General features: G+C 28.7%; 2 protein-coding genes across 3 annotated transcripts in view; both read right to left on the bottom strand.

Annotated features, from left to right (window-relative positions):
* LOC115883735 (uncharacterized protein DDB_G0283697-like) overlaps window positions 1-14,999 on the bottom strand; it is a 33,930-nt gene extending 18,931 nt beyond the window's left edge. For both annotated transcript variants that reach the window (XM_030902144.1, XM_030902145.1), the window contains exons 1-2: window positions 14,815-14,999; window positions 7,362-7,444 (exon numbers count right to left, since the gene is read on the bottom strand). In XM_030902144.1, the coding sequence (XP_030758004.1) occupies window positions 7,362-7,444; window positions 14,815-14,895 (164 nt within the window). In that variant the 5' untranslated portion in view covers window positions 14,896-14,999. The remainder of the gene's footprint in view (window positions 1-7,361; window positions 7,445-14,814) is intronic.
* On the bottom strand, window positions 187-2,315 carry LOC115883734. Its single transcript, XM_030902143.1, has one exon. The coding sequence runs from the start codon at window positions 2,247-2,249 to the stop codon at window positions 369-371; it is 1,881 nt and encodes a 626-aa protein (XP_030758003.1). The 5' UTR covers window positions 2,250-2,315; the 3' UTR covers window positions 187-368.
* Window positions 15,000-15,644: the final 645 nt, after the last annotated feature.

Below are 15,644 nucleotides of genomic sequence, written 5' to 3'. Positions count from 1 at the left end.
GTTTTCAAGATAAAAAATAAAAACCTTATTTTTCCGCCATCTTTGTACATCTCCCTAATGGTTGACTTTTGACCCAACGTTTATGAAGCAAACTACCCCTTATTTTGAACAAGGAATCGCCCCCTGAAGTTTTTCGCATTTGTTTTGAAACACCCTGTACAATTCATAAAGACCTATTTTCTATAATTATGTTTTGAAAACTAAACAAATTTGATGTGATGCTAAGTTTACTGTGATACCATTTTTATTCGATTACATAACATTCAAATGTATTTTACCCTACTACTTTATAGAAATAATTTATTATTTTATTACAATGTCGCTCATATAATTTGAATGGTGATTTTTTATATAACGTCCATGGAATACTAGATACCCTTGTTGTAGTATATAACTGGTCCGATAGCTACTACTTTGCCCAGCCGTGTATTTGGTACGGGTTTCGACCCATTAGTAACGACATTTTTAATGACTTCATTCAAGTCTATTTTCGGATCCACAGCCACAACCTTAGTTCCAGATCCAGCTATCGCTAACCCATCAGGATGAGTATAAGCAATCCCGTCAGGACCGACGATAGCTGTGCCACCACTTCCCGCAGTAGCAATACCACCTGGACCAGCTATGGCAACACCACCGTGGCGCACTCGGAGTTTATGAATAAAAATACCATTTCCAGTATTATCCTTACTGATTAACTTCTTACTGCCTTGATTAGAAATTCCTATATCCGTTTTTTCAGATTCTGGCTCATCTTCTAGTTGGTGTATTTGTAAGTATTGATTGGTTATTTGCGGGGGTGGAATGGTAGTAGCTATGTTCGAATCTGGTCTTCGTATAATGGACGAAAAATCTAATTTGCCTGCTGGAAATAGTGAGGATTTATTATTATTAATCTGAGCTAGTTTTTCCCAAGATGATCTGTAAATATTTGATTTACCATTAATTTCTCTACTTTCAACTGGAACTGGCGTTGGCGTTGGTGTTGGTAAATTAAGAGTGAGTTTAATTAAGTCATCGTTACCGATATCTAAACTTTCTACATCCAAGTAATCCATCTCGGGCAATAAACTAGATGGATCCGTATTTATCATTCTAACTTCATTTGTACCATTTTTCTTATTAATTTCCACTTCTATCTGTTGGCGGTGGTAATGATTATCCTCTCCAAAATCTGTGCTAGATTCAGTATCCGCTTTTAAACGTGTTGGTCTCGGGGTTAATTTGCAAGGACCCTCGTTGCCAGCTGTTGGTCCATATTCAACCATATTCGTCACGGCATAATACATTTGCAGAAAAGGATCTCTTATATAGATCGGAAATAAATTAGCTCCTGGCCAATTCCAATTTTGCCTAGACTGTGCTGTTGTTTGCTTTAATATATCTGTGTTTTTCATAGTCATTTGGGGGTACACTATCGGAAACTTTGAGTTTGAAACAGATTCAGAATTACTAGTTTTCTTTTTTTCATCAGCAGCATTTTGATTCAAAATATTGTTTCTATAAGCAATTTCTTGTTGTTGCACAACATCTGAAGGAGGTGCGTTATATGAAAATGGTAACTGATATTGATAACCAGGATAAGGATAATTGCTTGGAGGTAGAAAATATTGAGAATTACTGTAAGGTATAGGCTCGACATTTTTCAATCCGTTGATGGGCAATGTCGCTGTCGGTGAAATAGGATATTCAGAATTCGTGTTAATATACGGACTAGGAAGTACAACAGTTTGGTAATGAGTTATTTTTCTTTTGATATATTGACCACGAATAATATCTTCTGGTTCGATTTGAGAATTCAGATCTGTGATTTTTGCTATATAACTTTCTTCATTTCCTGGTTGATATACCATTTGGTTTTTGAAGGTAGATTTCCCATCGTCCTTTGTATTTAAATCTCTTTCTCTCAAATATTCGAGTATCGGATTACTGTATAAATCCTTTGATTCTTTGCTATCACCGATTTGATGGGATTTCTCTTGAGATGAATAGAAGCCGAATGGAAATTGAATGTAGCCTGGTTTAGACTTTTTTCTTGAAAGTCCTTGACTCTTGTTGACCTCTGCAATTTTAGCCAATATATCTTTTGTGCTGGTATCTATTTTCTTTTGATTTTCTATGTATAATGGGTTTGCCATTAAATTCTCGGGTAGTGGAGGGTTTATTTCTTCAACATCTCGGGATTCTTTCCTAAAATTAAAATAATTATTAGAACAAATATACAAGATAGTATATACAAATATACACATGAAGAGAGTTATTATATCTATACCATCACCTAGCTGAATAGGCTAACTTACCTATAGAAAAAGTCTAATTACACGATTATACACAACTATGACAACTACTACAAGCACCAAATAATGTTTTAAAATATATTACAAAAGTATTAATTTTTTTATTGGTTATGAAAATTATGGCACCAATTACAACAGTTTTACCATGAACAGGAGGTTAGTTAATTATTTACAAATAAAAAATAACTTAGATATTACGTTTAAAACAAACGAATAAGTATGATTTTTCGTTTGGTGGTGTCATCTAGTAAAACAAATTTTTGTTTTATACAATTTTGATCTCGCCAAAATTGTCACCGATTGTCATTCCCGAGCCGATTGGACGCCGTTTTTTTTCGATCGTATGGTAGTAATAAGTATAGATCTCATATACATATAATATATAAATAAGTATAGATACTCAAGGTAAGGATATATTAATTCTAGTAAGTAGATATATTCTTATTTTCAAGACATTCAATATTGTAATATATTTTTTATTTATAGATAATGTTATATTATTTTTTAGAAAAATAAATACATAATTCTAGTGTATATTTTTTCAAAAATCCAAAAGTCGATATTTCAATATCTATAAAACAAAAAATATATAAAATTCGATTGACATAGAAGTACGAAATTTGGCACATACGTTTCTTTAGTGATCGCTAAGAAGGGATTTTTGGAAATTCGATCTCTAAAGGGATGAAATTAGAGACGAACTAAGAGTATGAAATTTTGCACGGATGCTGCTTGGGTGACGGAATTGAGCACTAAGGGACGATTTTTGGAAATTCGCCCTATAAGGGGTGAAATGTTGTATACACAAAAATTAAAACCTGTCCTAGCAGTATCAAATTTTGCACAGAGGTCCCTTATGTAGCGTAAATGAACAGTTAGAAGCGATTTTCGAAAATTTATCTCCTATGGGGGTTAAACTGGGGATGAATTTTCTTTAAATTAGGTATAGGAGTATGAAATTTTATACAGATGTTCCTTAAGTGACAAAAGTGAGTACTTAGAAGCGACCTTTTGAAAATTCATCCCCTAAGGGGGTGAAATGAGGGGTGAATGTTGTATACAAAGAAAAACAAAATCTGACGGAAATCCTACAATAACCACTTCATAACCACCACACTATTAAAATGAAGAAGAAGAAGAATAATAATAAGCATCAATCAAAAGAAATGAAGAACATGAAGAAAAATAAGTATGTACCAATAAATAAATATTTTATAGTTTTTCAAATAAACAGCATAAAAGTGTTATTACCGATAGGACAATAATAATACAACAGTCAAAAATCAATTTCCTTATTTGAAGTAAAAACGCAACTCCTATGAAAAATTTTAATATACAAAGTGGGTCTTAAATAAGTGCAAATATTTTTAAAAAATGGAATTGGAATTTTTTGAAAAGTTTTTTTTTAATTTTTAGTTAAAAAACATAATATCTTCAGAATATAGCAACAACATAGGTAGTAGAGTAAATTTCCAAAAAAAAGAAAATCCAGAAAAGATCCGGTGGTTTGAAAAAAAATCTATTTTTTTTAAATTTTCAAAGTAAAATATCTCGGTTATTTTGGACTTATTTGAAAAACGACAAAGAGAAAATGTGTTACTTTTATCGAGATCTTTTTACCAGTCCTGAAAATATTTGCACTTACTTAAGACCTTGTATTTAAAAAAGTGTATTTAATTAAAGTATACTATATCACTATTTTTTTTTTCACTTTTTTCATTTTTATGTTTCACTAACCATGTTAGCATCATCAGCAGATGATTAAGACTATGATTAAGACTGAGTCTTAATCAGGCTTCTATGTCAAGCGGAATCGCGCGTCCAGCGTAAAAGTAAAAGTGTTTTTGGTGTATTGTGGTGATTTAGTGTTTTATTTTGTTGTGTAACACCAAAGGTTCCAACCTCCAACTGTAACCTACAAGGTATTACAATTTAAAAAAAATCGAATTTCTTGCAATATGTCGGAAACTATTTTAAATATTTTCTTCAACTTTGGTATGTGATGCTCAGATATGAGGATAGTTTTTCCACACATTAACTGTTGTTTTTCTATTTGAACCAGTGGCGTCCGTACGCACACGCTCTTGGATTGTTTAAATTGCACGCCCCTGTTTTTTTTTTCTAAAAAATATATTTTCTATATTGTCAATGCTTTTTAAAAAAGATTGATCTCTGGAGTTTTTTTTGTACATCGAACGGTTTTTTGGGGAAAAAAAGGTTAAGCAATATAGTTGATTTACTTGTTTTTGTCCAAAATCGTTTGATGAACAGGGTGTCCCATTTTAGTTGAAATCATACGGTATCTCTGTTATTAGTGATGAAAAGAGTGCGGTTTGCACAAACCTATCCCACTTCACGTATATTAGCTGTAGGAACATCTAAAAGTTCCGGTAAGATAGCTTCCCAAGATTACAAATAGCGGTAAAGAGTTAAGTTTCCCTAATGTAAAAAGAATTTATTAGTGGCCTGCAAAATAAAACAAGAGGCACATATCAGTATACTTTTAATAATTCTTTAGTTTCTTTTATTATGACCTTTTTAATATATTTTTTTAAATAATGCAGTAAATAGTGAAAATAAACATAGAGTGATATATATTTTTGAGAAACTTATGACAAGCCAGATCATATAATTTATAAATATATGGGGCGTTCCATTTAAGAAAACATAACTTATTAATTTATATATTTAAATTAATTCATATTTTTAAAAAAAAATGGTAGAAAAACAGGCTACGTCGCTGTATTCTACGAAAACAGTTCTACAAGATTCAGTTTTCACCTTGATTCCTTTCACAATAACAGAGATACGGGGGCTGTCCCAATTTGCAAAATTTTCGAAAAGACCCTGTAGCTCAGAAACGAAGAAGGCTATGAAAATTTTGTTTACAGCATCTTCCGTTTGACAAAAAAGTGGATCAGGTTTGTGCGAATTGCATCCTTCTATCTTTGCTAATAACGGAGATACCGTATGATTTCAACCAAAATGGGACACCCTGTACATACAAGAAAAATTGTAGGAATCGATTTTGTTAAAAACGTATTGACAAAAAAAATCAGTGTTATTCCATTTAAGGCAAGAAATTCGATTTTTAAACATTTTTTGACACCCTGTACAGGGTGTCCCATTTTGGTTGAAATCATACGGTATCTCCGTTATTAGTGAAGATAGAAGGGTGTAATGTTTGCACAAACCTGTCCCACTTTTTTGTCAAACCGAAGATGCCGTAAACAAAATTTTCATAGCTCTCTTGGTTTCTGAGCTACAGGGTCTTTTTTGAAAATTTTGCAATTTGGGACACCCCCTGTATCTCTGTTATTGTTAAAGGTATCGAGAAGGTAAAAACTGTTTAACGTAGAACTTTTTACGTAGAATACAGTGGCGTAGTCTGTTATTCTATAAAGATAATATTTTTAAAGATATGAACTAAAGTTAGGTTTTCTTAAATGTAACACCCTGTATATTTATAAATTATAAAAAAATTATATTTTTTACTAGTAGGCCATGCTTGATAACAAAAGAAACTAAAGAATTATTAAAAGTTATCTGTCCCTTGTTTTATTTTGGGAGCCACTAATAAATTGTTTACATATTAGAGAAACTTAATTCTCAACCGCTATTGTAAATCTTGGAAGCTATCTTATCGGAAGTTTTAGATATTCCTTTAGCTAATTTACGTCAAATATACTTTTAACAAAATGGACCACCCCCTCACAACTTTGAAAATATTAAATTATTATTTCTTAAATCAATGAATTGGAACCAATGCAATGGACCCATATGAGGGCCTCCCTGATTACCGGATTTGTCCGTTCTCGATTTCTGTTTTTGGGAATTTTTGAAATATCAAATAATCGTGGCAACTACAACATTATCGAACACCTGGAAAATGCTTTAATAATGCAAACTTTTAGATATTTGCAAACCCCATCCCGTTATAATAAATTCCGTAATAAAAAGAAAGAAAAATATATTCAGTGATTCAGTGGTAACAGTTCAAAGGTAAAATATATCAATCTCAGATAAAATTTTAATATGTGTGTGGCTATTTTCTATTTTAGTAAATACCATTTTGATTTTACCAATACCATTTTGATTTGTCACGGCCTACTAATAAGAAAATTGTATATTTTAAATATTGCAGTAATTATATAGAGTGATAAATATTTTTGAAAAGCTCATAGCAAGACGGATCATAATATGATTTCTAAATATACAGGGTGTTCCATTTGAAAAAACATAACTTTAGTTCATATTTTCAAAAGTATTTTTAGTAGCGCCACGTAGCATTTAGTAGTATTACGCCACTGTATTCTACGTAAAAAGTTCTACAAGAATCAGTTTTCACCTTCTCGATATCGTCCATAATAACGGAGATACGGGGGATGTCCCAAATTGCAAAATTTTCGAAAAGACCCTTAGCTCAGAAACGAAAAGGGCTATGAGAATTTTGATTACAGCATCTTCCGTTTGACAAAAAGTTGGACAGGTTTGTACAAACCGCATCTTCCTATCTTTAGATAACGGAGATAACGGAGATGCCGTATGATTTCAATCAAAATGGGACACCCTGCACAGAAGAAAGGAAGTAATTTAGACCTCATGTTCATATAAACTTTTTGTCTTAAAATATATGTGGAATCACACTCTAAGTTTTTTTAGACTACTTAGGAAACCCCCTGTATATTGAACATTAGAAATGTGGAAAAATTTTTAGAACGCTGATAATATAACTGAAAGAAAACTAGAGACAGCAAAACTTTACAAAACTTCAAAACATCTTGCTAAGTAAATAACAAAAATTCCTTGACAAATTCGATACGGTCAAAATTAGCCAAAATCCTTAAATGAAAAAATAGTCGAAATTTTAGAATGAGGAACATGGTTAGCGAAACGTGCGTTCATGATGTTACAATAAGCTTTTTGGTGTAATCGTGGAATGGTAGCGATTAGATTATATGGAACTAGATTCTTTTTATATCAAGATAATTGAATGAAGTACAATATATACATTTAAAGATGTATTCTTGATTTATTTTTCTAAATTTATAAATTTAATCTTACTCGATATTTGTTTCAGATGACGAAGCTATTGATCCTGCGAGATTTGACTGAGGTCTGCATGAAACAAGACTGAAGACAAATACCTAAAATGTGAATATTAATATTAATAACGGTATGGCCATATTTAGAAATATTTATATTATACCATATGATTGCCAACAACCAACCACCAATATGAAATATATGCTAGCAATCATCTTAGTATGCGTATTACTATACAGGGTGGTCCGAACTGTATTCCGGAAATTTCGGCGGCATATTCTGCAGATAAAAATAAGTAAAAACGTTCGTATAAATGTATGTCTTAAAAAGCTTAGTTTCGATGATACAGGGTGTAGAACTATCATTTTTATTTCGATTTTTTCAAATAATTTCTGAAGTAACATCAATATTTGGATGAAAATTGACGTTTGGAAGTTTTTTGACATGAGAAATTTGATCTTGATGTCAATATGACTCCTACTTGTAGAAGGCGCCATCTACATGTTTTAACTGTTTAAAAGTGTAATAACTTTTCGTCCGGACCCGTATCCGTATAGAACTAATGAGTGAAAAAATATACATTTCCGTGATGTTTTACGTAAAAAATGTCTCTTGGTAAAAGTCGCTGCAAGTAGCCGTTCTCAAGAGATTTGGGATGAAAATAATCAATACATATCATTATTGACAAAAAACTAAACATGTTGAGTAGATAGTTATTTGATGGTTATTTGAGTGAAATTAAAAATTTGGGAACTTTTTATTTTTTAAATAAATCATAATTTCTTCGAAGAGAATCATAATTTTTTCGAAGAAAATGCAACTTTTTTTCAACTACTGCAATTTTTCAGAAACTATTAGAGACAGAGTTTACCAAAAATGCTTTTTATAACTACTAGTGGGTAAATGAATTTCTAGATATATTACGAATTTTTTTGGAACTTTAGTTTCGGAGATATTCATTTAATCGGACATTTTTAAAAAAAATAATTTTATTTTTCAGAAACTATTAGAGACAGAGTTTACCAAAAATGCTTTTTATAACTACTAGTGGGTAAATGAATTTCTAGATATATTACGAATTTTTTTGGAACTTTAGTTTCGGAGATATAAATTTAATCGGACCTTTTTAAAAAAATTAATTTTATTTTTCAGAAACTATTTGAGACAGAGTTTACCAAAAATGCTTTTTATATCTACTAGTGGGTAAATGAATTTCTAGATATATTACGAATTTTTTTGGAACTTTAGTTTCGGAGATATTCATTTAATCGGACATTTTAAAAAAATTAATTTTATTTTTCAGAAACTATTAGAAAGCCATTAAATGTTTTTATAACTACTAGTGGGTAAACAAATTTTATTATTACGAATTTTTTTTGGAACTTTAGTTTCGAGATATTCATTTAATTTGGACATTTTTAAAAAAAAATTATTTTATTTTTCAGAGACTATTAGAGACAGAATTTACCAAAAATGCTTTTTATAACTACTAGCGGGTAAAATGAATTTAGATATATTACGAACTTTTTTGGAACTTTAGTTTCGAGATATAAATTTAATCGGACCCTTTTTAAAAAAGTAATTTTATTTTTCAGAACTATTAGGAGACAGAGTTTACCAAAAATGCTTTATAAACTACTAGTGGGTAAATGAATTTCTAGATATATTACGAATTTTTTGGAACTTAGTTTCGAGATATTCATTTAATCGATATTTTAAAAAACACTTTATTTTTCAGAACTATTAGGAGACAGAGTTTACCAAAATGCTTTTTATAACTACTAGTGGGTAAATGAATTTTTAGATATATTACGAATTTTTTGGAACTTTAGTTTCGGAGATATTCATTTAATCGGACATTTTTAAAAAAATAATTGTATTTTTCAGAAACTATTAGAGACAGAGTTTACCAAAAATGCTTTTTATAACTACTAGTGGGTAAAATGAATTTCTAGGATATTTAATTTTTTTGGAACTTTAGTTTCGAGATATTCATTTAATCGGACATTTTTAAAAATTAATTTTATTTTTCAGAAAACTATTAGAGACAGAGTTTACCAAAATGCTTTTATAACTACTAGTGGGTAAATGAATTTCTAGATATATTACGAATTTGGAACTTTAGTTTCGAGATATTCATTTAATCGGACATTTTTAAAAAAAAATATTTTATTCTTCAGAGACTATTATATTTAGAATTTACCAAAATGCTTTTATAACTACTAGCGGGTAAATGAATTTCTAGAGTTACAGCATGAAACCTTTTTTGGAACTTTAGTTTCGATATAAATTTTAATCGACCCTTTTTAAAAAAGTAATTTTATTTTTTCAGAACTATTAGAGACAGAGTTTATCAAAAAATGCTTTTTATAACTACTAGTGGGTAAATGAATTTCTAGATATATTACGAACTTTTTTGGAACTTTAGGTTTCGAGATATAAATTTAATCGACCTTTTGGGGCAAGTGCAATTTTATTTTTTCAGAACTATTAGAGACAGAGTTTGCATAAAATGCTTTTTATAACTAGTGGGTAAATGAATTTCTAGATATATTACGAATTTTTTGGAAACTTTAGTTTCGAGATATTCATTTAATCGGACATTTTTAAAAAATTAATTTTATTTTTCAGAAACTATTAGAGACAGAGTTTACCAAAAATGCTTTTTTATAACTACTAGTGGGTAAATGAATTTCTAGATATATTACGAATTTTTGGAACTTCAGTTTCGAGATATTCATTTAATCGGGACATTTTAAAAAAAAAATTATTTTATTTTCAGAGACTATTAGAGACAGAATCTCTACCTAAAAATGCTTTTAAACTACTAGCGGGTAAATGAATTTCTAGGATATATTATGAACTTTTTGGAACTTTAGTTCGAGAAATAAATTTAATCGGACCCTTAAAAAAATTAATTTTATTTTTCAGAAACTATTTGAGACAGAGTTTACCAAAAATGCTTTTTATAACTACTAGTGGGTAAATGAATTTCTAGATATATTACGAATTTTTTGGGAACTTTAGTTTTGGAGATATTAATTTAATCGGACATTTTTAAAAAAATTAATTTTATTTTTCAGAAACTATTAGAGACAGAGTTTACCAAAAATGCTTTTTATAACTACTAGTGGGTAAATGAATTTCTAGATATATTACGAATTTTTTGGGAACTTTAGTTTCGGAGATATTAATTTAATCGGACATTTTTAAAAAAATTAATTTTATTTTTCAGAAACTATTAGAGACAGAGTTTACCAAAAATGCTTTTTATAACTACTAGTGGGTAAATGAATTTCTAGATATATTACGAATTTTTTGGGAACTTTAGTTTCGGAGATATTAATTTAATCGGACATTTTTAAAAAAATTAATTTTATTTTTCAGAAACTATTAGAGACAGAGTTTACCAAAAATGCTTTTTATAACTACTAGTGGGTAATGAATTTCTAGATATATTACGAATTTTTTTGGAACTTTAGTTTCGGAGATATTCATTTAATCGGACATTTTTAAAAAAATTAATTTTATTTTTCAGAAACTATTAGAGACAGAGTTTACCAAAAATGCTTTTTATAACTACTAGTGGGTAAATGAATTTCTAGATATATTACGAATTTTTTTGGAACTTTAGTTTCGGAGATATTCATTTAATCGGACATTTTTAAAAAAAATTATTTTATTTTTCAGAGACTATTAGAGACAGAATTTACCAAAAATGCTTTTTATAACTACTAGCGGGTAAATGAATTTCTAGATATATTACGAACTTTTTTGGAACTTTAGTTTCGGAGATATAAATTTAATCGGACCCTTTTTAAAAAAAGTAATTTTATTTTTCAGAACTATTAGAGACAGAGTTTATCAAAAATGCTTTTTATAACTACTAGTGGGTAAATGAATTTCTAGATATATTACGAATTTTTTTGGAACTTTAGTTTCGGAGATATTCATTTAATCGGGTATTTTTAAAAAAAATAATTTTATTTTTCAGAACTATTAGAGACAGAATTTACCAAAAATGCTTTTTATAACTACAACATAAAACAGTTTATGTTGAAATTTTGGCACAAAAACATTTCAAATTTATGATTTCAGTGTAATAAACTATTTAGTCAACATGTTTAATTTATGCCAATGAAAACAGTATTGATTATTTAGATTCCAAATATCTCAAGAACCATTACTCGATAGCGATTTTTACCAAGATACCTGTTTTAGGTAAAACACGTCGTAAATGTATATTTTTTTACTTAGTAGTTTTATACAGGTACGGACGAAAAGTTATTACTCTTCAAACCAGTTGAAACACACGTAGGTGGCGCCCCCAACAAGTATTAGTCATATTGACATCAAAATCAAATTTCTCATGTCAAAAAACTCCGAAACTCAGCATTTTCGGACATACATTTATACGGACTTTTTTACTTATTTTTATCTGCAGAATATGCTGCCGAAATTTCCGGAATACAGTTCGAACCACCCTGTATAACACCCTGTATAATATATTTTAATATTTCACAAGAAATTATCAGTTTTTATATACAGTATGTCTCCGAGAGGAAAAACGTAGTATCAATTTTGATTAACATCATATATATTTTCTATATATTTTGAGATGATAAAGGGGAACCACAAAATTTATAATCACATTTTCTGTAGTACTGAACCAAATAAATTTTGTGCTTCTTAACATATTAAAACAGCAAAAAATATGACGTTAATCAAAATTAACAATATGTTTTATAACATCTGTCAATCTATATAACGTCTATCAAAGCATGAAAACATAAAAATGATATTAGGTACTATAGAAACGCGTTTTGATTTTTGAAACTATTTGGGAATTTCGACTATACATATTTTATTTGTTTTATTTGTCTACTAGACGATATGGAAATTTAGAAAAATATAAACGGGATTAAAAATTTATAAAAAGCTTTTATGAAGAATACAGGTTTTTCAAAAAGTTAACAATAAAAAAGCTTTTCCTCTTGTAAAGATAACCCGGGACATTCTATATATAAAAAAAATTATATACATTTTATATATTTTTATGTAAAATATATTCAGCGATATATCTACTTTAATGATTTGGCAGACACATTAAATGTTAAATTTTTCAATATGCATGTAAAAGTATATAGGAATATACAGGGTTGTTCACCACATACGACACGGAGTATTGTAGCTAAACAGTTAGATTTTTACAAATTGTAAGTTTTGGGTTCGTTGAAGGACTATTAGGGCTACAATTTAAAAATAATTTTACAAGATACACAGTATCCCAAATAAGTAAAAAATATTATCGTTGTATTTTTTAAATGGAACACCCTGTATATTATTTTTAGATTCTAGGATTGAAATAAAGGTAAATTTTATTAAGGTTTATCACGCTTAAACCTTACCGTTTTTGAAATATTTTCAGTTTTATGAAATTGCAGTAAACATTTTGAGACTTCATTCCTCCAATGGTATCGAAATTTTTAATACTAAATATTTACTGAAGTTTATTTATTGATCAGATATTGTGTTGCAATAATAAACAAAATTCTACCTTATACAGAGTGTCTAAAAATTTATATTAAATAATTATTAGCTTTAAACGGCTTTAACTTCTTTAATTTAAATGGAACACCCTGTATATTTTACGAGAATCAGACGCACAATTTATTGGTCTATCAAATTGTATTATACCATTTTTACCTATCTCTTCAAGTTTTCGAAAAAAATGAATTTTCTAATAATTTAGACCTTATTTATCACTATACCCATGGAATATTGACATTTTAGATTATTTTTAAAGATGTAACAAATTTGTATGTGTATTAGACAGTGTGGTAAAAAGTAACACCTTATTAATTTTATTTCATTTTTTGACGAATGCTTTAGTTATAACAAGAGAGACGTTCATTTTTATAACTTATTATTGTATTGATTTCTGAGTCAAATCCACATTTATTTAGAATAATTTATTAATTAAAACAATTAAGTATGTAATTAACTAATTTTTGGGCGGAAATAATGATGGTATATTAATAATTAGTAATATAATTGGTATATTCTTTTACAAAGATATAAATAGTTTTCTTTTTGTAAACAAATGGGCTTGCAATATTATTATTTTTACCACCTGTACATTTTGTATGTACATATGTTGCTTTAAAAAAATCTAAAATGTCAATATTCCATGGGTATAGTGATAAATGAGGTCTAAATATAATAAAATGCATTTTCTACGAAAACGTGAAGATATAGGTAAAAAATGCTATAATACAATTTGATAAACAATTAAATTGTGCATCTGATTCGCGTAAAATATACAGGATGTTTTATTTAAATTAAACAAGTTATTGCCGTTTAAAGCTAGTAATTATTTAATATAAATTTCTAGACACTCTGTATAATGTAGTATAATTTTTATTATTACAACATAGTATCTGATCAATAAATAATTTTCAGTAAATATTTAGTATTAAAACCTTTAATACCCATGGAGAAATGAAACCTTAAATTTTTTACTGCAATTTTACAAAAATAGGAAAAAATTTCAAAAACGGTAAGGTTTAAGTGTGATAAACCTTAATCAAATTTACCTTTATTTCAATCGTAGAATCTAAAAATGGAATACTATATAGGGTGTTACAATACTCCGTGTCGTATGTGGTGAACAACCCTGTATTAGGTATATATATAGTATGTCCCCGGATTGTCTTTACAAGAGGAAAAACTTTTTTATTATTGACATTTTGAGAAAAATGCATTCTTCATTGCTTGTTCTAAAATGGTTAATCCCGTTTACTTTTCAAAATTTTCATACCGTTTTACAGAAAATTAGAAAAAAACATGAAAATATTGTTGAATTTTTCTCAAAATCCTAAAAATCAAAACGCGTTTCTATATATAGCAATATAATTTCGTTTTCATTTTTGGATAGATTGTTGTGGATAGAATTTTAATTAACGTCATATTTTTTGTTGTTTTAAAATGTTACAGAAGCACAAAATTTATTTAGTTCAATGCTAAGGAAAGGGTGATAGTAGTTATCGGAAAATGTGATATTTTAACAACAGCAAAAAATATGACAACATTAATCAAAATTAATAATAACCATCTATCACAAAATGAAATCGTAATTATATTACCATAGAAACGCCTTTTTATTTTTAGGACTGAAAAATTCAACAATATTTTCATATTTTTTCTAATTTTCTCTAAAACGATATGTAAATTTGGAAAAGTATAAACAAGATTAACCATTTTAGAACCAGCAAATTTTTTTATGAAGGATGCATTTATCTTAAAATGCCGATAATAAAAAAGTTTTTCCTCTTGTAAAGACAATCCGGGGACATACTGTACAAATATTTGTAAAAATGTTCACCCAGTCAAGACAAATTGAAGCTTATTTCTTTATGCATTATTGCTGTATCTAAATAATTTAGTATCGTAAACTATAAGTAGGACTTACCAAAAGGCAATTTCTAATTAACATTCTGCTAATAATATGTTCTGTTATTGAAATGGTACCTCTGTCACAGATATAAGGCATGTGCCCGACTGACACCGACTACATAGATAGAACGTTTTAAAACTAACGGAAAGACGATTTTGTTCGAGGCAACAAGTAGCAAGAAGAAGATCGGGGACAACGCAGCCGAAATAGTGGTTCTTTTGGTAAAAGTGATTGATATCGTCAAGCACAACCTTATTGACATTGCCATTTATTGCACGTAAATAATATTTACCTGCCACTCGTACCTACAATGAGTACTTTTTTAATGATGGCATAATTACTATTTTGTAAAAAAATATTTCCTTTAGATTTTTGTGTATACAAATTGGTTCATAATATAAACCAGCATCGAAATTTTGGTAACTTAAAATTTTAATCTGAAAATTTATACTGGGTGTTTTTCAAAGGGGGCTACCCCTATAGAATTTTTGATTTTTTCAGATGAAAAAGTTAAATATGTTAGTATGCAACATAAGTCGGGATTGATTGTATTTTAATTAGTTTTGGTCACTTCCTATTTCACCGGAAACTACACTGAAAAAAAATTAAGTAATTTTACAAGAAAATATTGATATATTAGAGTTTAGAGTATTTTTAATACGAAACTTGTAAAAATAAGATATTTTTGCATAGTTTCACAAAAAAATGTTATTTTACAAAACAGTTTATTAATATTAAATGGTTATTACAAAACGATATTATTTTCACAATGAGTTTTGTGAGTTTAAAATAGGAAATACAATCTTGTAGTAAAATTGCATGTCTCTAGACATGTTCACAAAACT

Source organism: Sitophilus oryzae, unplaced genomic scaffold (genome assembly GCF_002938485.1).
Source record: "Sitophilus oryzae breed Bouriz unplaced genomic scaffold, Soryzae_2.0 scaffold_1977_pilon_pilon, whole genome shotgun sequence".
NCBI classification, from domain to species: Eukaryota; Metazoa; Arthropoda; class Insecta; order Coleoptera; family Curculionidae; genus Sitophilus; species Sitophilus oryzae.
This window is presented reverse-complemented; position numbering and strand designations above follow the sequence as displayed.